The sequence below is a fragment of the Abrus precatorius genome, unplaced genomic scaffold (genome assembly GCF_003935025.1).
Source record: "Abrus precatorius isolate BTA unplaced genomic scaffold, Abrus_2018 Scaffold2, whole genome shotgun sequence".
Lineage (NCBI taxonomy): Eukaryota > Viridiplantae > Streptophyta > Magnoliopsida > Fabales > Fabaceae > Abrus > Abrus precatorius.
Genome location: NW_020874362.1, coordinates 16,753,543 through 16,778,650, shown reverse-complemented (window position 1 = coordinate 16,778,650; position 25,108 = coordinate 16,753,543). Strand labels below are relative to the sequence as shown.

At 27.5% G+C, this 25,108-nt stretch overlaps 1 protein-coding gene across 2 annotated transcripts; it reads right to left on the bottom strand.

Moving 5' to 3' along the window:
• Positions 1-5,715: 5,715 nt before the first annotated feature.
• Positions 5,716-11,019, bottom strand: LOC113859268 (auxin-responsive protein IAA8-like). 2 transcript variants are annotated; one of them, XM_027492079.1, is made up of 7 exons: positions 10,831-11,019; positions 8,956-9,382; positions 8,697-8,869; positions 7,902-8,128; positions 7,614-7,755; positions 6,661-6,722; positions 5,716-6,077 (listed from the first exon to the last, which is right to left on the bottom strand). In XM_027492079.1, the coding sequence occupies exons 2-7, from the start codon at positions 9,361-9,363 to the stop codon at positions 6,040-6,042; spliced, it is 1,050 nt and encodes a 349-aa protein (XP_027347880.1). In that variant the 5' UTR covers positions 9,364-9,382; positions 10,831-11,019; the 3' UTR covers positions 5,716-6,039. The 2 variants fall into 2 exon arrangements, with proteins under 2 accessions (XP_027347880.1, XP_027347879.1); XM_027492078.1 differs by having other exon boundaries at positions 5,742-6,077; positions 8,932-9,386.
• Positions 11,020-25,108: the final 14,089 nt, after the last annotated feature.

Genomic DNA, 25,108 nt, shown 5'->3' with positions numbered 1-25,108 from the left:
AGAGGAATGATTTTAGCCGTAGCTCTTAATTCACGGTTGGTGTTTATGGCTTTCTATTGGGCAATGTGGCAGTGTATGACACATATATGAATCATCCTATTGTGTATATATGGCTATGTATGGCTTCAATTTTGATCTGACTCGCTTTAATTATGGTCTCATCTAAAGATTTTAATGAAAATCTTAGGAAGAAAATTTGAAGGATCTTTTGTCCTTTTAAATGACGTTGTCAATTGTCGTCCAAAAAATGTTCTGAGCACCGTTTCAGAGCAAATCCTTGTCAACAAACGAGGAAAAATCTCACTTATGGCAATCCATGTTTGTTCATTTCGTAATTTATACCTCAATTGCAACAAAAATTAGAAGACTCCAGAATATAAAAATAGGCGTAGGAGATTGATGGTGCAACTTGGATTGTTACTCTCGTGTTCAGTAACATGATGGACTTACTACATGACACGCAATGAGACTATACACGATAAACATTTCATGATGACTGTGGCAAAGCACATATGTATTTTGTCGCCAGCAAATGTATGAGAGTGACTTCTAAAGCAACTACAGCCGTTTCAAACAAATGGGCCATTCTAATTTCCCAGTAACTAAATCAAAGTCACTTTGGTAAAAGTCTGTCTCAGTAACTTAATTGTTTGATATAATCATCTTTCCATAGACCCTTTGGTGCCTCTAATGCTATATAAATGGCTTTGGGGTTGTGATACTTGCAATTCCAACTTTCTTCACTGGGGCCTTACAATAATATAGTCACATGAATAATTATTTTGTTTAAAATAGGTCACTTCCGATATTCACATAACTCATGTTTTTATTACAGTTATTAAATTGTGGTGCTTTTGATACACGCAAGGACCAATCAAATCTGTTAGCAACAAGTCCACCTATATTAACCATTTCAATAGAGGAACATGGAACATTGATTCCCACTGAAATGTCCATTTAGTATGGTTGTCGTTTGCCCCTAATGGTATTTTGAGGGTTCCAAATTTGGTAAATGTGTAGACTATTTTTCCAGCATAGGCACCTTAAATGGGAATAAAATCTATTGCCGAGATTTCTTTTTATAATGGGAATAAAAATGAAGACAGTTTTCTCTTAGTTTACACTTCTCCTTTCATGGTAAAAACTTGATATTCTCTATGGAGCAAAATGTTTATGTTTTCAAGTTCTTAAAGTATCAACTTGAGTTTTTGAAAAAACTTGCTTGCTGACACAGAAAAGAGGGGTGTTAAATGCATAATGCATATTTCAGACAATTAATTGACACCCTACTTTAATAAATCAATAATTCACACCCAACTGCGAGCCAATACAGCTTTCTTCCACTAATTTGATAATTATTAGAAATAATCGCACCAACTCCACAAGCTTTTGTTTCAAGAATCTGGATTCTATCTCGTAGAGCTTACTACAGAAAGTCATTTCACACTACAGAAAACATGTGACGGGTGAAAAGTGGACACCCAAGTACCTCAGAAAGAGATGCATATAACCAGCCTAAACAAGTTTAGGTTAAACTTATTGCATTTAGAAAACAAGCAAGGAATTCAATGCCTCAAACCTACCTACTTTAATAATACATTTATTTTTTTGCTACATACAAATTTAAGAAGAGATGGTATCTGGGTCTAAAGCAGAAAAAGCCCTCTAGATTTTTCTCATTCTAAGAACATAAGTAGTAGTTTGAACCAGTAATCTATCAAATGCAAGACTATATTTTATTCTACTCGATAAACTATTGGGATTTTAATAATACATTTATGCATCTGCCAATTTTTTGTTCCTTGTAACATTTATATCAAGCTTTCTTCAATCACTGAAACACACATTTTTTCCTTCTATAATATATACCATTTTGCTCACGATTCTACTTTGATCTTTAAACCATATACGCACTAACATCGAAAGCTATGCTTATGTGAAGTGTGTGTTTCCTTCAGCCACAACACCATCATATGTCCTTTTTCCTTTCGCACTGCATAATTAAATCTAAATAAATATTATAATCTAAAGAATCTAGAAGAAACGGCAAACCACCATCAATGTACCTTTATTATTATTATTCAATGTTTTTTTGTTAATAATCGTGCATCACTAACAATGCTTAAACAAATAATAACCATCGAAAGTTCTGATAGCACGTTGACAACCATAAAGTTCAATCTATAATCAGAAGAAGTCAAAATTAGCACATTGATCAAGTTTATTATAAATAAGCTAGCATACAATGCATCAAAATTTTCTCGAGGAAATCCTATGATAAAGTAGCTGCAGTGCATGAAATCAATAACTAACACCAGTAACCATGTAATACTTTGTTTTAATTCTTACAGAATTAATTATTAAAAGTTTAAATATATAGTAGAATTGGACTCATTAATTTGTATAGATTAAGTGTAAAACATTAATTTATAGAAATTTTTCTACCTATTATGCTTTTCCTATATTCTTGTATACTGCAATTATAGACACACGCATATAGAAGTAACAGAAAATATTATATATGGAAAACTAATAAAAATAAATTACATTTATCTTCAATTAAAAAGAATCAACATTAACTCTACATTAAAAAACGTAAGAAGTGGGAGTTTAAAGGAAAATGCTTCCAAATTATCAATTAATCACAATTTTTTTACATATTTTTAAAATCTTAAATAAGGTAAATATTCTATTTCCTTATAGTTTTTCTTTTACTCCTCGTCTTTATCAAAATAGATATTATAGTCACCTACCCCGTGTGTTACACGTGTTCATTTTTATTTCATTCATTATTTTAATTTTTTATTTGATAAATATATATTTAAATCAGCTTTTAGATTCAAAAATAATTATGACAAAATATTCTAAAAATTGTTTCCAGACACATTTTTAACTGTAAAATATTTGAATAGAATTGTATTTATACCATTATAAAGTGTCATAAATGGACTATCTGAAATTTAATAGATTTTATGAGTTGAATTGATTTCATATTTTTATCGTACATTTTGTATTCGTCTCAAGATATATAATTCAATAATTACATGTGAAATTCGTAAATAAAACAAAAAAAGAAGATGCAATGCAATTTAAGCACATTAAATTTATGATAGTATTTTTATTAGATGAGAAACTCACATTATTTTTATTGTCTTTTTATTTTAGAATCTTGATTAAATTTTAATTTATATTTTAGTAACAATTTAAAGTTTTAAATAGAAAATTTCATGAAGAATTCTCACGGTACAAATGATAAACTTCTAAATTATGTTGATGACCCAGTAAAACTTTCCAGTAATACAATATTGGGGATTTGGGGTTTCAAATCTTAATATTATTAGTAATAGAGTTTAAGTGGATGAGAATTCCTACCAACACTAATAAAACTTTTTATCACGTTTTTAACCATTGATTAAAATTTATTTAAAAATATAAAAATTATGTGAGTTTCATTCTTTCTTATTTTTAATATGATGATTTTCTTTCATAAATTTAGAGTTTTTAATAAATTTTAATAAATAATTAAAAATATATTTAAAAGTGTTTCGGTAGAACTGCTCCTAGTAGAATTACATCTACTTTTATTATGATTAATATAAAACATAGATAAATTACTATGATAATTTAGATTTGAAGAAATATATATTAGCTCCACATTTATTTAAATTTTATATTAATTCTTATAAATTGCTTTGATAAAATAACATTTGTTCTTTAAAAAAAAAAAAGGTAAATTCTTACAATAAAAAACAATCCTCAACTTTCATTTTATAAAGTTTGTCAATTTATAAGACTAAGCTTTTAAGATAAGCAACTGGCGGTTCCTTGATTTCCTAAAGAAATTCTAAAGCCACGATAATGGATTAAAAAAATTCTCCAAAGTCATTATTATAGACAAAAGTGTAATATTTTGGTATTGTTAGTATAATTCTCCAATTAAAATTAAAATTTTATTTTAATAATAATAAAGATTAATATTAAAAGTTAGTACATTAACATTAAAGATAAAAATTTAACTTTAATTAAAAAATAAAACTTATAGTATTGCATTGTCCTGTTAAAAACTAGAATGTCTACAAAGAATAAAATTTGGTTCACGGAACGCCAAAAGACGTATGAAACTAAACCTTCAAAGTTATCTACAAAAAATTCTAGAAAAACAAAGGCTTTATTTATTAGCTAATTAAACCCAAACTATTTAGCTTAATATCTAATGCTAGACCATAAGTTGTATCTTAGTCATCAAAATAGGGCTCATTAAGGCCCCTAAAGTGCTATTTTTAAGTTGGCTTCAAATAATATGACTCATTTTAAAATCCACTTTATTTTACAACTTCTTTCATTATTTTAACTCCTACCCTGGTCATTGATTGGTCTTTTACATTGCTTGCAATTTTCCAAAGGAACTTTAAATTTGCCAAATGTTCTGGGATTTATATCAGTAACTAATTTTGTGTACAAATATGCTTAAATTATATATAAAAAAAAGTGTATTATTTAATAATAATAATAATAATACTTTGCTAAAATGGTACGAAAGAGTATGATGATACAAATAAGTGATAAATCCAACTACTTTAATTTTACTGGTTAATTAACAAATAATAAAAAAAATGATTTGATAAAAATCATGCAGGATAATAGTATAATAGTTTTCGTCAAATTTCATCAGGTACTATTTTGCATTTCTCTAACAACGTCAACAAACATGTCAAAATCATATATTAAATTTAAGAGTGTAATTAAACAATTATTTATTAATTTTTGCTATACGTTATGTCCTCATTGGCACTATGGCATTACACAAGAAAAACCTTCCAGGAATTCAATTATCTGGATTCATTTGTGTATGTTATTTTCGAAAGTAATTTCTTAAATTATAAAACTTGGAAAAACCTATATAATAATGAATTATTTATCAAAAAATTTAAAAGCTCAAGAAACAATTTTAGTATATTATCAAATAAACTTAAATTTTAATTTTGAAAATTAAGTCTGATATTTTTTTTTAAAACCCGGCTAAATGCACTAAAAAATTTCATTTTATACTGTCGCAAACAAATAAATCATCTTATGCAACCATAAGGTCCAACTCCTTACCCTGGAACATATGGATAAATTGAAATAAAATCATTTAACTTTGTCAGTTGTCTCGAAAGGAAAGTTTAAATTTTCTCTCAAAATAATTTTTCTTTCTCATGAAACAACCACTTCTCGCTCTACTCATACCCCTCCCCCCTCCTGATTGACTAAAATGGTCACTACATTACACTTTAACCAAAACCTCTACGTCTTTAGTACTTTTTATAAGACCTTCAACTATATCACATATTAGGAAAAGTTGTTAAAAAAAATGAATGTATTAAATTTTTCAAAATAATTATAACATTTTAAATTTACCCTTAATTAAAGTCAAACTCTATTATGTTAAAAAAGTATGAAATACTAAAGAATAAGGATTTATTGACATGCACAAATTTTAAAAGACAACCCTGTTTAAGTGGCAACCCTGTCCATAATTTCCCACACTTGTCTCAAGATCACAACCATCTTTTATCAGACAGCAAATCTTGCCAACATGCTAATTAGTCATTATAATCCCAAAGTGAATATTTTCCTGCAACTTCGCAATCCCAGTTCCCTGATACCAAAGTGAATAGATCATGCAAATCACCCACCAATATAATTGGAGCAAAAGAAAAAAACCAAGGGGTAACAAATCACTTTAGAACAATATTCTCATTATAACAGACATTCAACTCATCCAAACAAACAGGTTCCTATAAAGATTACAGACTCCACAATTACTAATATTCAAGGTAGCTTCATAAGGTATTATAGTAAAAACAAATGTAACACAAAGAAAGACAAAACAGACTAGTCATTCAGGGACTTATAATCATAGACAACATCTTGAAGAGCATTGAACCATGAAAACCCGGCATTCAGTCATTTGTACCAAAGTTTCCTTTCCACGCCCTTCCTGTATCCAGCAACTTACCATAGCAGACAAAATGCAGTCATCATTCCCAATACCATCTAACTCCTGCTCTTGGATTTTTCCACGGCCCTCGGAGCTGCAAAGAAAAGAACTACCCTTGAGTACATTAATTGGTGTCAAAAGCCACATTACCAGAGGTACTTCCAATTGTAGTTTCCTTGTGTTACAAGTTTCAAACGAACTTAATCCAGCTCAATTGAATTAAAACTGTTTTTGTTTTCCTTTTGTGGATAAACTAGAGAGAGTTAGTACTATGTTTCAAAATAACAATAGGTAAAGATGGTGCAGCTACACCATAAATCCAGCATATATTGACTATTAGTAAGTTTAAAACACTACTTTAATGATTAATCAACGGAAAATCAAGCAGAAAAATTTTAGCAAGAAAAAATATCATTCTTCAAAGAATACCAGAAATTTTTGTTCTCAGCCTTTATCATCCCCTACACGTATACGAAGTAACCTCTGTGATACACAATCTATGACATATTGACTTAGTCTCATTTAAATGCATCAGGATCATAATCTACAGCTGGTTATGAGCCCTGTGTGGCTACTATCTCATTAAAAGGAGAAGCTCACAGTCCACAAATTCATGTGATAATTTTGCAATGACACGTGTAGCATCTGAAAAATAAATTATCGCCAAGTATACATACCTAAGCCAATTGCATCAGAACCCTTCATGATTTTCAGCCTTTTGCATGTCTCAATGAACATACTGCAAAAACAAAAAATTACAGTTGAGAATAGGATGTATTCCATCAGTCTTCCAGTTGACAATTTCTTGGTGCAGAACTACTAATAGGGGTAATTTGCAACACTTGATTCATAGGCAAAAATGTGAACATTAACAAATATCGACAAGAAGCATAACCAAGTTACACTAACAATTAAATTAAATTACAAAGTTCTAGCCATGACCAAGTTCTTAGTCTGCAACTACAAAACAAATCTATAACATACATCAGCACCAGATTGGAAAAAATATATATTTACAAGTATTTTCTCTACTCATGTTTTTCCAATCACAATATTTTTGGAAGATGGTACAGTAGAGCAGGTGTAAAATCATTCTTCTGTTGATTTATGATTATATTTTGATTGCCTTTATATGGAAAGTACATAAAACCTGCCCAACTTCAGGGATCACCAATACAATAACTGGGACTTTAGGTTGTACTTGAAATTTGAAAAACAATCAATACCAGTACCACTGCTATATGGGTTGAACAAGGATGTTTTAAGCAAAGTGTGCAAGGACACAATACTTATTTACTAGTTGGGTAACAATATTATAGTAATTATTATATATTCTTTTATAATTTAAACTACTGTACATACAGGGAATGCAGTTATCCTTTCGTGTCACCTTACAACTAGAAAGTAGTAAACAAGAAAACTAAAATAACTTTTCAAGGGGTGATTGCTTAATATTTGGCACTGTTGGCAACATACATGCCACCGTTTCAAGAATAACTATGACTTAACAAATTTGCTGAAGCAACTCGCTCTATCATTTTAGAAACAAATATAATTACTGTCAAAAGAATATTATGAGAAGTTGAGAGCACAAAGATTGATGAAGCACACAGAATGTTCAAAAACTTACTCCCACGGAACATCTCCTACAAGCATCCAGTCACCATCTTTATCTTCATAAGTAAGTACATATTCTGAACCATGCAGGAGGTCCTTCAGCTTGCTCTCGCTCAACATTTCTCTACCTGGAGCTCCATGGGAACCGCATTGACCTGATATGGTATAAGTGTCATATATCCATCCCAAAGATACAGTTTAGAATGGAAAAAAGGTAGTGACCATAAAATTCATCAAGAGAATCATTAGATGCAAATAATTTGTTAAAATAAATAGAAGCTGTAAGTCTGTAACAGATCACCTAGGGTAAAACAGCTGAACATCTTCTCAAGGGCAGAAGACAGATCCTGGTATGTTGTATAGTTTCTTAGATCAACCTTCCTAAGATAGGGAGCACCATCCATGCTGACCTTCACAAACAGTGCAGCTGGACCTGGTTTTCCATCTACTTCATCATTGTTCTTTGAATTGGTAGCCAATGAGTTTTTCCTAAATGATCTTATAGGAGGCCAACCAACAACTTGTGCCCTGTCATAATAGATAAGAACTAATTAGCATAACTAGAAATACATGGAAGAATCCTTATAAACCCTCCATCACATAATTTTTCTCAAATATTTATCACTTTAGAAAACCAAGAAAGCATTAATTATCTTTTTCCAGTAATACTCCCATTGGTATCTTACCCAAATATTGAAATGTGCCACAACATTCTAACACGTTTAATAAGGGCATTTAAATATAAGAAAGCCATTTTATCATAGTAACTATGTCATTAATAATTTTCTTAAAAATTTTACAAGACTAGGGTAAGTGCTGGGGGGTTGAAGGGGAAGAGATGAAAAGGTAAAAATTTTTTTAAAAAATTAAGAAAATTATGTAGAATGTATGATGATAAATATATTCAATTTATACTAGAGTATCATTTTATATCTTTTATTCTAAAAAATCATTAAATTAAAATTTTTATTTGAAAATCAAAATTTCACCCACCCATCCTCCTTCCCTGCAAAATTATCCTTCCCAAACAACTCCTAAAGGGATGGATAACATGAGATGAAGGGAGTATATCACCGATCTAGAAAGTTTTACTTACTTAGAAGCTGGTGCACTGCCACTGATAGAAGCTCCAGTATGGTTATGACCAGTTCCATTTGCAGCACAAGGGCTTTCTTGTAACACCTTGCTTGGTATTTCTTTCACTGTGATTGGCTGAGCTCCAGAAGGTCTAGGTGATAGCATTATGTTTATCCCTGCATTGCCAGAAAACTTCCCCATGCCCCACAGATTGTGGAGAATCAGACTCAAGCAGTATAAAACATCCATTTAACCTCATTAAAAGGAAAGGTTTTCACCTCAGGCTCCATTGTGTCAGCAAAACCTCTTTTGTTCCCTGAAACCACATTTTTCTGGGATGATAAGCAGATTCCATCTTTTGAAGGAAGCAAAGGGAACAAGGGTTTCTCGTCAAGTTTTGTTGAGCTCAATGAGAAAAGATCTGGATCCCTTTCAGGTGACTGGGATCCAGGAAGGCCCAGCCTCAACTCAGTAGCCTTCAAATTCAGGTTCTTCTTTTTCTCATCAGACAAGCTTGGGACAGTAGAACTGTCGACTGAAGAGCAATCTGACAATCCCAGGTAATTGCGTTCTTTCAGTCTAGCCTCATTTTGGGAGAAACAGTCCAAGGATTGTGAAGATGCAGATGCTACCATTGAGGCATTGCTCTGCCCTTCATCTTCAGTAACAAGCAGTGGTGGAGACATCAGAGTCCAAATATGCAAACTGTCTTACACAAACCAATATCATACCACAATTCACTCAACATTAATGCTGGAAAGAAATCTATACTATTAACAAGTTCAACAAAAGATAAAGACAAATTGAGTTCAACACTTCATTAAGAAAAGCATTGTCATCATTTTCATCTAACTAGAAACCAATGCTTCTTACAAACTTGAGGGGGAGGGATGAGTATGATTAATCAGGATTAATAAGGCGATCACCTGATTGCACATGAAATGATATAAATCTTGGATTCTTCATTTTCATAAGTGTATAGAATGCGAATTCACTCAACATATGACATTATCTTAATGTTTATGTACACCAAATTTCACACAAATTAAACATTAATTTGTATGTTATCTAATAAAAGACATAGACATCTACTTATAATGTAAGAAGTATATTATCCATTAAAATGAAGTTGATACTTGATAGATTAATAAAATAGCAAAAAATCTTTATTAAAGTTGTATGAAATTTTGTAAACTAACTGTACTTGATGAAAACTTTAAATCCAATGAAATTCAATGCTCACAAGTTATAAAACGGAGCAATTTTCACAGGACTTTCTCCTAGAGTAAATGGGTCACACCCAAGTCAGATTAAAACATAAAAGGCACGTGACTTTAAGTAGCCCATAATTTTGACCATTCATTCACCGCTAAGATTTGTTCTTATTACTCTCATATCAATCATGAAATTGCTGCAAAATGTGAAGAAAAAAGAGAGGGATTTCAAGACAAGGCAAAACACAAATAAAAAAAATCATGCATGAGTTAGTCATTGACGTTAAGCAGTTGGAAAATTAAACACAAAAACGCAAAAAAATAATTTCAGTAAAAAATGACAACAGTGATAATTGGCTAAATAACTCCCAAACCAACTGAAGAAACATCTTTACAAATACCCATCGAACCCTCATCACACCCATTACAGGACCTGCATCGAAAACGAAGAGGCCAAAAATTTTTTTATTTATTTCTTTCAGAAAAAATAAACTACTGAAGAAGCCAACTAAACGTAATTTTTCCTAACATTTTGAGTAGCATTTATAGCACTAGATTATGCAATAAATGAAAGAAAAATAAAAAATTGTACTCTAACCAACCATTTGGCTACGCTTAGTTATATTTTACTTTTCCTAAGACTCTTACTCGTATACATAAAAAAAAAATGGAACAAATTGCAAGGAAAAAGAGGGTATTGGTTAACAGATCCACACCAAAACTTGCAAAACAATTTCCTTTTTCTTCAGAAAAAGAAAAAGTTATAAAAAGCAGAGACGGCCACGGCCTGTAAGTGAACAGTTGAGAAATTAAAAATAAAAAATATTAAAAAGAACACAGAAAGCTTACATTTCATCTGGAAAACAGAAACACGCAGGAAATTCTTAATCCAGAAAATACAAAAATAAAATAAATAAATCGAATGAAGCAGTGACGAACCTATGGAAATGGAAGGTTTTTGCAGAGAGAACAGAAGAAGGGAGTGTGAGTGAAACCTAAACAGAAGAGACAGAAAAAGAAAAGAAAAGAAAAGCTCTCAAGGGCCTTCCATTAAGCACAAAGCAACAAAAGCTTTGGAGAGTGCATCCTGCACACACACACACACAAAAACTCAATAAATGTAGCCTTCTATTATGACACTGTTTAAAAATATTAAAGAAAATTTAAAATTATAAAGTAGACAGCGGCCAAAAAGCCAAACAGCTGCTGTCGCGAACACTTTATTAATTTATTATTAATGGAGTGTTTTTGTCAATTATCTTTTAAAAGCAAACCAGACTTACATCGTTTCACACACTTTTTTCCAAATTAACGATTCAACTTTAATTACACTCAAATTAAATGATAATAATTGAATATATAATTTTAATATTATATAAATTTATAAAAACAATAAATTTGATCAAAATTAATTAGTAAAAAAGATTATACTGAATATCTTATAAAATAAATATTTATTATAACTATTTAATCAATAATAATATATAGTGTCAAATATCGGTTCTTATTCATTTAATTTTTTTATAATTAAACTTTTTAAAAGTAAAAAATAACTCAAAAATGGGTATTTAGTTCAAATTCCTACTTAATTTTAATTGATATTGACTAATTCTTAATGGGTATTTTCTTGTACTAATTTTCTAAATTGTTTAAATTAGTTTCTTGATCAATTTTCACCACTCCAATAAAATATCACCACATTATTCCCACTTATCAGACTAAGGGATCATATAACCAAAATATAAATTAATAAGAAATAAAAATAAAAATAAAAATATATTATATTTATCGAACTTAATTTTTAATTTGTAGACAATAAAATTCAAGAAAATGAAAATATCAAACTCTTATGATTAGATTTCCAATTAATGGAAACAAAAGAAGCTAAAATTAAATACAAGCAATCTGTTAGTGGTTTATGGTAGCTCAATGACAAGCATTTGAGTAAATTCATACAACCTGACCTAAGACTACTTAATCGAACCTTTGGAAGAACAATTTGAGTATTTTGATTTATAGTAATTTAAAATTATTTTTGTTAGTTTATTATGAATTTTAGGTTAATTGGTAATATTTAAGACTTTCTTTTTAATCTATTTCCAGCTTATATTAGAACAACTTTTATTAATTAGGCCCATAGTGTGTTGTAGTAATCTTACACTATATAAGGTAGAAAAGCATTTATTTGAGGAGCTTAGTTATTATTTGAATAAGAATTTCTTTAAATTCTTCTTCTTAATAATCTCTACTGAAATTATGTTTATGGTCAGTTCCTTTTCTAAAAATTGGCAATTACAAAAATTTTAATGTATGCAATTTAGTCATGGATGGTCTCAAAATTGTGGGCTTTAAGAGTATCTCATCCTTTTAAGTTTTTGATGGTAAATATCTCATTGGAACAAAGTCTCCGGTAGATGTTGCAAAAATATAAAAGAAGATTTAATGTATTAAAATATTGTCCCCTAAAGGCTACATAGTAATTATTAGGATTATTAATCCTAAACTTTTTAAATGAATAAAGATGATGAATGGCTTAGAAATAATAAAAATGAAAGAAAAGAAACGAGAAACATGAAAAAATAATGAAAAATAAATCTAGAGTGATCAAATAATTGCAGCAAAAGAATATTTACTTACGAACTAACCTTACGCATTTGACTCCACTTATATTGTTTACTAAAATTTTTATCTAAATCTTTTTTATAATTTATTGATTGTCAATCATTTACTTTAAATATATTACTATCTGATTGTATAATGTTGATATTTTTTCTAAAATATCTAACTCCAATGATCATGAATGATATGACTACAAAAATATTAAAATTTAATAAATTTGTTAATTCAATTGCGATAGTTTAGGATTAAAATTGATTCTATCAGATACTAAATTTGATTTACTCTACAAATCCATTTTATTTTATTTTTTGTATTGGTTGGATCACTAATACGAAACTAACTTATATTGGAATAAGGTTGGTTAGGTCTTGATAGCAATTAAAAAAGTAAACTAATTGAAAAAGAAGCATATATTCATAAATAAAAATAAATAAATCAAAATTTGCAGCATAAGGTCTAAGCACACTGGGATTAGTTTACTAATGATAAATATCAAACTCAAAATAAAAGTTAATCTAATATAGTTCGTAACTAAAATAATATCAAAAGGATAAAATAAAAGAAAATTTCCGTGAAAGTGATAAAGTTGAAGCAAGCAATGGATCTTTTAGATAATATGTAACAACTCTTTGAAAATATTAAAAATAAATTTATAATATTTGTTTGACTCTTTACATTGTCAAAAGGAAGGAAGATTCAAGGAGAAAAAAAATTAGATCTTAGGTAGAAGATGGTACATATATTCAAGTGTGTATGATAGAGAAAGGGAGAAAGAGAAAAAAGTCTTGATTCTATATCAAGAGTTATAAATAACTTTATTTTCATAAATTATCACAATCTCATCAATAAGAATGTATTTTTAAGTATGCATGATTATTTATAGAACCTTAAATAAATGCTGATGGAACCTTACACGATCATGCATCATTAACAACAGTAAAACGTGCATATCTAACTACAACCTTATAAACTTTAGCCTTAAGTTGTGAATCATCAAGCATGATTGCACAACCTATCTAGGTCAAGTTGTGCATCTTTAAACAAAACTATGTATATGGTCATGCATATTTTGATGTAAAATTGTGCTTCTTCCACCATAAATGTGCATTTCTTTTAGACAGAGATGTTGTTGTGCTTAGTTTGATAAAGAAAATTTTATTTGCATCAATCATTTTAATGTGTATAGAAATACATCATTCCCATAAACATTTTCACTTAAAAAACAATAATTGGCATAGAATAAAAAAAATGAATCAATGAACATCTTTTCAAGGATTTTATGTAACATCCCTATTTTTATATTAAGTAAAATTGCATTGTTACGATAAATATGCATGTGAGAAAATGTTAGGAGAGTTTTGAAATGTTAGAACTGTAAGGTTCTAGTTATAGCAAGATAATTCTTGTAACAGCCTCATTTTGCTATTTATTATTACTATAGTTTATGTTAGTTGTTTGTGCATGTTATTTAAAATTAGAAGTATTTAATTGATGTGAACTGCAAGATCTCTCGCTATAGTGAGGACAAGTCATCCATAATCAGACTCTCTAGAGCTCTCTCATTATAGCGAGGATCTCTCGTTGTAACTAGAATGACAGACAATAAAAGAAGAAAACTTTCTAATTTTTTCGTTATAGCGAGAGTTGCTCGTTGTAGCAAGAAAGTCACGAGTTTGAGAGACATTTAAAGAACTTTCGTCCTAAAACCTTCATTTTCAATCTAATCATCTTTTTCTCTCCATCCTCTTTGTTCTCTTCCTCTCCCTTCTCAGAGAAAACCTCTAATAATTTTGGATCTTTCTCGGATTTGAGATCAAACGTACTTGAATCTAAGTAAGTTTCTGGAACTTATCCCATGAATCTCGTTCCTATTTCTCTTTTCTCTTTTTCATAACAGAAATCTACCTTGTGATAATAGGAAGAAATCTAGTCCTTGGGTAATATTTTTGGTCAAGACGTGGAGTTTCTCTTTAGAGCACTCTAAGAACTTAGTTTTTGAGATTCATTTCCAAGTAAGGGGAGTTACTCCTAAACCCTAGGTTCTACCTAAATATGTTTATAAATCTTTAGAGAAGAGGGTTATCTTATTTTGAAAAGTAAATCCATAAAGTTTTCTTAAAACTAAATAAGTTTGAAATGAATTTTTGGTATAAAAAAAAGTTTTTGATTCGTTTAAAATCACTTGAGACGTAGTTTATCATAAATTGTCATTAGTAAGAATAAGTTAAACAATTTTATGGATAAGTTACTATTTTTTTTATAATGTATGTGTTAAATAGTGAAAAGGTGAAATATGTTGCACTTTAGGCTAGAAGATTCAATTAAGATCGAGAGAAAGTGATCTCCGACAATATATTCTAGATTGCACGATTTGGACTGAGGCCGAAGGTGTCCGAGCCTCAGCATATTTTATCGAATTGTATGATGATATGTGTCTGCCTTGTAATTATATACGTAATTGAGAAGTTTGTTATTGTGTGAGAGATATACAAGGTATCGTATCCTATACGTGTTAGTTGGGTTAAGTTTGAATAAGTATGAACATTTGAGAATCTCTGAGGAAATATACAATTAATTATGAGAGAAAGGGGAATTGTGAAAATTGAAAGGTGATGAATATGTGTGGAGAGAAGAGAAAAGGAAAGAAGGAAAAACAAAAAGTCATTTTTTTATAATGTTTTAGCTTTTATAAAAAAAAAAAAATTTAAAATTGGATCAATGGATCGATTTTTCAATCAGTCATTCATTGAATGATAAATCACTACAAGTGACAGAGATACGCGATTTAAATAACGAAAAATCTAATATTTAAAAATGGTATCTAAAATGACTGGAAAAGTGGAAACAAGACCATATATAATTTGATCATTCTGAACAAATCCAAAATCTTTATAGACAGAAACAATCATTAGTTCCCAACCATGGGTCGAATGGTGTGTTACAAATACACCGATTAGTGTCATTATGATAGATGCGTTGTAATACACCGACAAGTGAGATTATAACACGTGTTTTAGTGCACCGATTAGTGTGTTTATATCATATGTATTAGAATGGTATAACTTGATGTCCCACTGTATGGATAGTTTAGGGATACACTTGGGATATAGGATTCAGAGTTGATTATGGAAATATGGTGAAAATGATAAGGGTAAATACGGTTCACTGATGTGTACACGATGTAAAAATGAGATGCATTTATCGGCCTCACACTCATTTCTTGACTGATTTCTAAACTATACCTTTGCTTGGAAGGCTGTAAATGTACACATTGTATTTATGTGTGATTTAGCTGACCATCGACTATCCATGTTGCGTAAATCCTTCGTAACGAAAGAGAGTGCATTGATAGCAATTTAGGGACCCGAAGGTACCTAGAGTACTGTTAATTGATGAGATGTTCAGACTTGAGATGGATAAAGTGGCACAAAGATATAGATTGGATAATGATATTTGGTTAAATGTGGAGTAATATTTATGAATAACTTTTGTTAATTAAAATTGTATGAATAAGTAAAGTAGTATGAATTATGGTGTTGAATTTGATTAGGTTAATTAAATAAGAAATGGAATATGTATGAATAATGATGAAAGATGTATATGAATAATTTGTCTAGTTAAATTTGTTAAGTATGGAACATTGTTATTCTGTTACATGTTGTATTAAAAAATGTTTCTGCATTATTATTTATTATTTTATAAAATAAGAATTTTTGTAGCGCGAGGGATGCCCACTCTTACAAACTTTTTCAGGTAATGAAGTGATAAAAAGAGGATTGATTCGTTCTAGGATCATACTCGTAAGGAATGGTAGGAAAGAAATTGCTTTGCGAGATTTACTTTATTAGAAAAAATTATAAATATACGGTTAATTGAGTTCTCATTCAAAGTTATTTATAAGATTTAATCATTTTAAATAATGATTCAAAGTACAGGTGTAATATTTAGTAATTAATCATTAATATAAATTTTTTAGCTTTTCTTTAATTGTGAATTTATAATTCCAAAATTATATCTTCAATACTATTATGAACGAAATTTGTAATGTATAAAATTTTAAATCTTGCCCATTTTGGTGATCCAGATTTTACATACATGAAAATTTTTCTTATATTTATTTATTTTTCACTTATTTTAACCACATTATATTAATATTTTTATACTTAAAGGAGAATTATATATATATATATATATATATATATATATATGGGATGTTACAATTCTCACTATAACAAGAATGTGTCACTGTAGCGAGATAAGTCTCGCTGTAGTAAAAATAAGGCAGTGAAATTGGAATATTTTAGAGCTTTCTCGTTGTAGCAAAAAAGGTGGATAAGATTGTCTCACCTGCAGTGCAAAGTCTCGCTGCAGCAAGAAAGGTTTCGCTATCGCGAGGATCCCTCGCTGTAGCAAAAAGTGTATAAAACAGAGTGCAATTTTGTTTGATATTTTCGCTACAGCGAGAAAGCGTCTCACTGTAGCGATATTCTCTCGTAGTGAGGAATATTATGAGTAACCTCTCGTTGTAGCAAGAATGTCACGATTATGAGGGTATTTAGGAGTTTTCATCCATGAAAAACTCATTTCTCAATCTATTGCACATCCCACTTTCGTTTTCTCTGAACACTCTCTGTATTTTCTCAGATAAAACCTCTTCAAATATTGATTATTCTCCAAATTAAAGGTTATACGTTTATTCTAAGCGATCCTAAGTAAGTTTCCCTAAGATTAATCGTAATTTTACAGTTCATTTTCTTTGAATTTTGTTCTTAAGGAATAAATTCGTGTTATATAGGTAGAAGTATCATTTTAGGACATTCTTCATCATCAATCCCCGTTTTGATATTCATTATAAGGTAAGGAGAACTTTATTTTATCATTATGTGTTATAGGTTATATGTTGAACTCAGGAGAGCATTTTTATATAGCATTTTTATGATGTATGCATGAATAATAAGTAATAATGAAGAAAGATTACTGATAAGAATATGTTTGGTGTTTTGGTTAATTGATTTTACTGTGTAAATATGAAATATATGATGAGAAAGCATGATATTGTGATTAAACAAGTTTTGATGATATTTGATGAATGTACTAAATGTGATATGACTTTATTGTTGAGAATATTTGAATATGATGAATGATTCATCGATGATTTATTTAATAATGTGGTTATTGAGACCATTAGTTAGCGATATGAGATTGGTCAGGAAGTGCTATTAAGCACGATTTTATGATGAAATTGAAAAATGAATGAGAGCTGAATGAATTGGTATAAATAGTTATAGAGATACACTAAGGATATAGATTCTGAAAATAATAAGGAAATCTTGGGAAAATATAGAGTGGTGAGCGACATTCGTGATTGTGCACATATTATTGTTGAGTGTGAATGCACTACATGGCCTCACACTCATTTTCTGACTAGACTCTTGACTATGCCTTTGCTAAAGGACTCGTGATTGCATACGTTGTATCCGTATTGCATGGACTAATCGACAACTATTTACATGATTGAGTAAAACCTCGAGAATTGTTGGAGGCGTGGAATGACTATGATCAAAATGCACTGAAAGTGCGTATCTGGAAATGGAATGAGAAGAATATAATGAAATTGTGTGGATTTATATGTTAGGATGGGAATGATTGATATGTGGTATAAAATGATAATTATTGAATATTTATGATTTACTATAATAAGTGAATATAATGGATTTAGGTTATGTTTGAAAGGTAGAATAATTGGTCACCTTTGCACTATCCTACAAGTAGTAAAAATTATGCAACATCCCATGAGGATTGATATAGTAAATTTTTATGCTAGTATTAGATTAAATTATGTTTTAGGGAGTATAGATGTGTAATATATTTATATTTTAGAGTACATTTTGAGGAAAATCAGGAGTATATATTAGAAGTAGTCTATAATTATGCAATTCCTTTTGATTTCCCCACCAATGATCAAATTCACCAGTTTCTTAGTTTTTATCTATACCAAGGAATAGAAAGGCCCTCTTCGATCATGAATAATGTTTTTACTTATCATAATTATGATTTGCTAAGAAGGCCTAATAGCTATACATTTGAGAGATTTCCTAGTATAGAAATGATGGTAGACTCTGGTGATGCCTATCTTGGAGAGGATGATAAATTAACTGCTGAAGACTTGACAAAAATTGAGGGCTAATATGATATAGATGAATAGTTTCATATACTTAGTATGAGGAATGTGTATGAACTGCTGTAAATTTTAAGGTATTTTGTGTAATAATATGTAAATGTAATATATTGTGTTGTAACTAAAATCTTTCAGCATGTATTGACTTGTAGTATATTTTATGCAGTTTATTTTCTTAAATTGGCCTTATACATGAATTAACTGTTACAAAATGTTTTATCTTTATAAATTGTAATTAATTGTTACAATTTGGCTATTCTTTATAATACTTTATAAGCTTAATATATTTAATATAAAGAAATGTAGAATGTTACATTTTATGTCACTTTACCAATGAAAATAATTTTAGCAAAGGTAATTCAACTTTGTAAAATTAAACATTGTAGAATCGTGGGAAAAATTAGAAAAAGATTACAAGGAAACAAGAACAAAGTTGAAAATTGCATAAATGTAGAATAAAGAAAATGTGAATTGAAGATAAAATCTCAATGATAAATGAGGTTAGGATTTAGAAATTAGTCTTCTCACTCGTATAAAATTTAGGTTTCTAACTTAGTTTTATAATCAATCTGCATAATCTAATTTTCTAATGTGGTATATCTAATGTCTTAATATTATACTCTAATTTTTAGCTAGAAAAAATGATATTTTGATGAAATTCAACTAAAAAAATCATGAAGAACATGAATTAAAATGATTTCACTAATTTCCTCTGATCTGTATGTCTAAACAATTACAATAAATAAATAAAAAATCACTTTAGATCTGAATGTTTAAACCAATATGTCCATTGTGTAAATATATTTTAAATTCATGTAATCAAATGATCAATTCAATTGAAGCTACAAGTATAGAAGAAAAACTATGTAACTATTAAGAATACATGAATTAGATTCAAATAACATATTACATGAGTTTAAATCTAACCTACATTACATTATAACCTAAAATAGTTTAACAACACACATTTACATAATTCACAACACAATTAACAACAAAGAAATAAAAATCTTCATAGAAACTTGGATAGGTACAAGAAAATCTTCTAAAGATGAAGTAGAAAAAGAATTGAGAGAAAACTAGAGAAAAATCTAAAATTAGGAAAGTGAAATGTAGAAAAATGAATGAAACAAAAAAGAAAAAGAAAAAAAGCTCCATAATATCTATTTTTGAGTCATGTCGGGTTATTCAAACATTAGAATGTATAAAAATTATTATTTAACATTTTTGCAATTGATACAAATGTTGAAATGATCAAAACCCGCATTGGAACACTCATTATTCTTCACTTCCTCGAGCTTTAACTATCTTAAAGTCATAAAATATTTAGGTTTTTCTCTATTGAATGAGTGTTAAAACACCTATACTAAGCATTAGAAAACCCATATTGAGCATTGGAGTACTCAATCTTGTATTGAAACTCTATTAATCTTCGTTTAAGTATTAGAATACTTAAAACTAATTTTAACTTTTTTGGATTATGTTTCTGACTTCTTTATCGTAATTCTCCTTTCCAAATTGTGTTTTTTCTTTACTTAAGGCAACAAGGTTTTGTTTTCTTAGTTCTCATCCTAAAATTTATAAAAACTCGTGAATTAATTAAAAAAAATGCATTCAAGTGAATTGGTTCTTATTTTATATCTTTAAGCACAAATTACACAAGTATGTATCATTTTCATGCATTTTCAATTAATTTCATCTAAATTTCTGTATAATAAATGCTATAAATCTACTTTAATTATAAATTTATCAAACATACTTCTTTACACCCAAACATGATTTGAACCATGCATGACTTATTTAGTTTTTCCAACTCTTAGATATTCTTGCCAATATCTATCCAAAAATCTTTTATTATTATGTTTTTCCTTCCTAGATTACAAACTGTGAATACCCAAATTTTGTTTAAAAATTCTTATGTTTATTTTTTAAAATTCTGAACTTATTTTTATGAAAGGGAATAAAAATAAAATATTTTAAGAAAATTAAAGTTTGCTTTAACAAAATAGAAAAATTTAAATTTGACTTTAAAATTAGAAAATGAAACATTGCAAATAATTAAACCCGTATATCAATGCTGGTTTATACATAAAGAATGAAAATTTCAAAATTTTTGGCATTTTATGAAAATCCTAAAAGCAAAAATCATACCAACATAAAAGAGGAGGAAATAACTGTGGAGAAGTAGACATCAAAGGGAGGGTAAAAAATTTCAAGAGAGAACATTTTGAACATGGAGAGAAAAAGAAGGAAATGAAGAGAAAGAGGAAATAAAAGAAAGCAAGAAAAAAGGTTCAAGAACTTCAACTAAGTCTCTCGTTCTATTTATTTTTCATGTATATTCAAGTACACCATGAATTTAAGTTTCATACAATAAAGCTTTTTTCTAGTCATCCTCAACCTTTTGAATCTACCATTAAAGTATTTTTTTCTCCACCACTTCCTTTCCTTTTTCTCAACCCACAATTTTCATTCATAGAAGTTCATCTCCTCAACTCATCTTTAACCAAAAATAACATATTTGCTCTCCACTTTTCTTCTTCCTCTCCCTCAACTCACATCCCAACCATGAAATTTTTATTTCTTTTCTCTTCTTGATAGTACGGGGTGTAAATTACATCAAGAAATGACAATTTTTATTTATTTATAATCTATTGTAAATAGAAATATTTTACTTCTTATTTTTATATTTAAATGTGTTTCTTTTTATTTTATTACTTATTTTAAATAATAATAATAATAATAATAATACAATACATAAATTTTTTTGTAAATATATTTTATTTTGTCATGTAATAATTATTTACTAAAATTAAAATGACTCACATTCTTACATTAATTATATTTTAATATTTTCATCTTTTTTCTTTTCTTTTTTTCTAAATTTTATTTAATCAATAATTTTAATATTAATTTTTGTTCTTTTAATCATATTCTATTTGAGTTGTATTTTTATTTATAAAATATATTTTATTCTAACATTAACAATAAATTATCTTTATAAATTTTTATATTATTCATCATTTATGTCTTAATTATTTGTTAATTATTTACTTTTTAAAATTATTTTTTATTTTATTTATTATATATTTGTAAAATATTGATGTGATTTAATGTTATATTTATGACTTACCTTCTTTTATTTCATGGATAGTAAATTAATTTTTTTTATAAATAATTAAATAATAATGTAATTGTATCAATTTATAATAATAACGTATAACTTTTTCATCATCATGTGTTATAAATTGATAAAGTTTACGTGTACCTATGTTACCTAAACTTTATACAATATTAATTTATCATGTCTTTCTTTATTTAATTAGATAATTATTTTAATAATTAATCAAAATATCTTTCCTCTCTAATTATTAACTTACTAATCAATGAACTAATATAAATCAAAGTTATTTTATTAACGTAATAATTTATAACACAAATATGTAGTGACTCTACCTTTATATATTATAAATTGTCAAAATCTATGTATACCAACATTACCTTAGATTTTATACACCATCAATATATTAAAAAATTAAATCTAATTTCTAAAATCAATCAGTTACATGATTATTTTTATTTAATTAAAATATATCATCTAAAATACTCTTCTATTTAAATTATTAATAATATAAGTTATTAAGACTTAATTTTATTCATCTTTGATTAATCACATATATATCACTAATTTAAGTATACTTCCTATAAATTCTTTAATTAAAAACATACCCTCTCAAATATTTCTATATTCTCTAGTATAAAAAATTTATTTATCTACTTATTAATTAAATTACAACTTTTTCATCATATTAGTTAATGCAGCAATTTATAGTGTTATTGTGTAACATTTCTACCTTTATACGCTTTAAATATTAAAACTTCAATATCTCATGTAAAATAAACTTATCAAATAATATTTTAATATTTTTATTAAATAATTATCTTCATCAATCAATTCAAATATATTTATTTCTTTTATTAAATGAAATTAATTTTATATTTTAAATTTTCTTAAGTCATATTTCTAACTTTGATAAATTAAATAACTAAATATTTAATTACTTAATTTTATTTATTTATTTTATTATACAATTTTTTGTAACATTGACGTATAATTTACATTGTCTTTAGTTATCTGATAAATTATAAGATATTTATATATATCTTACTCTGTCTTAAATTCTCTTTCAATATGATTCTTTAAATTTGAGTATGAATTCAATTTTTTTTCATTTACATATAAAAATATTTTTTTTAAATTATTTATTTATTTTTAACAATTTGCAATATAGAAGTGTGATCTCCTTTCATGTTATATATTATTTATCATATAATATGTGTATAATCGCGTTATCTTATATTACGTTATAAGTTTACGAAAATATTTTTAATCTTAAAATAAATTTTTTTTACTAAACTTAATTTTAATTAACTAATTTCGTAATTTTTATAACAGAATTACGTGACTTTAAGTTACTTATTATATATAAGGGATATGTGTGAGCGAGGACTAGACCTCTTAAGTCAAACTAATTCTTGCAAAATAATTATGAAAAAAAGGCAAAAATACATATTCTTGCAAGTTCTTTGATTTTTTTATTATTGTGATTTTTTTACATAATTTGTGTTAGAAACATAATTAACTTCTTTTATTGTAGAGATAAAAAATAATAAATAGAAATAAAATGTTTATGTCTCTGGTTAGAGACAAAATTAAAATATTATCTCTTGTGATAGGTGATTTAATAACAAAATTTTTTTCTTTAATTTCATCTCTAATATGTTTTTGACATAAATTTAATAAATTTGAGACATGATTTTTTAATAGCGTTCTTATCCTTAATATTTTAACTTTGAATTTATTTCAAAATTTGAGTCGAATGTCACAAAAATAATGACAACAAAAGCAAAAGGAAAGTGAGTACAACAAAGTTTTTATAATTTTGCTTGTTTGCTTACATGAATTTGGACAAAATTTTAATGTTCAATAATTATGTTTCACATAAAATTTCTTATTTCTTATAAAAAAAATTTAATTCATATTTTTTTTATTATGAGTTTAATTTATGACTTTAATTCGTATCAACACTTCATCAACTTTATTGCTATTTAAGTTAGTCACATAATAAATAATCAAACTATCACCAATTAATGGATATATAAAATAAACCAAATGTAGGTTTAGTCTTAATTTTAAACTATCAATTAATTATTGAATTAACAAACTTCTTAGATCATAATAATTAATTTTTAATGTTATATCTTGTATGATCATCAAGGATAAAATTTTAAGAAAAGATTATCAATGATGCATGATTAACAATTGATAGGAATATAAATCATAAGAGAAATTAGATTAAAACCTTGACAAACTATATGGGCAAAACCACATGCCTTAAATTAATTCATAATAATTAAATTTCATGACTATTACTTAACTGCTCTAAATTCTTTTATTTGCATGCTTGTTTCTTTTATTCTTTATCTCATTTTTATTAGTTTTTCTGCACAGTAATTCATCAATATTGTTTACTAAATAATTGAGAGTTAATAATCTTAGTAATTATATATCATGCAGTTTACATGGATTGATATTTTGAAATTTCAACATTTTCTTTATTATTTACCAATAAGTATACTTACTCCTGGAAATTAGTCACGTAAATTAATACAAATTTAATCATGGAAAGTACGTAACAAATTGACATGCATAAATATAGTTAAGTGTTGATGCTCTGTGTTTAATCTTAAACTAGAACATCCACTCCTTAATTAGAACTGGGGAACTTCAAAGATTCCAACTTTAATTGGCCTCTCTCACCATCCTTGAAATAAATGTTCTTACTTTTGGTAATTTGTGTTTTGATTGTTATATTATAAGTAAGATAAAGATAGAAACTAAAATTAATTTTAAAAATATTTTTAATATTAATTTTTTAATTAATTATTTAAATGTTTTAATATTAATACTTTGTAACACAATAAAATAATAATAATAATCGGTACAAAAATTTATATATAACATTTTTTTAGTTAACCATGTCATTATTATAGATCAAACGTGTTAATTTTAAAATACTTAAAGAAAAATAAAAAATAAAGGACCAAAATTAAAATTTTAAAAAATGCAATGCCCAAAAATACAGTTAAGTCAAAACAAATTAATGAATAATCAAAACAAAACCTTCTGCGTTTAATTGAACTAATAACATATTTACATGTATCATAAACAATATGATTATATTACATTTCACTTTATTATATCCTATTTTATTGGTTTAAATTATGTCCTGTGATATAAATACATTATGTATGCACATAATGTATTCTTACGACTATTTTGTAATTTTAAATTTATATCTACATTAACTCTTACAATAATTTTATTTATTTATTTCACAAAAGTAATAAGTATGTAAA

Coding starts and splice junctions, on each gene's coding strand:
- LOC113859268 (XM_027492078.1), bottom strand. CDS start 9,363: ATGTCTCCACCACTGCTTGTTACTGAAGATGAAGGGCAGAGCAATGCC. Junction 7,756..7,901: donor GTTCAGCTGTTTTACCCTAG/GTGATCTGTTAC, acceptor ATACCATATCAG/GTCAATGCGGTTCCCATGGA. Junction 6,078..6,660: donor TTCTGATGCAATTGGCTTAG/GTATGTATACTT, acceptor TTTTCTTTGCAG/CTCCGAGGGCCGTGGAAAAA.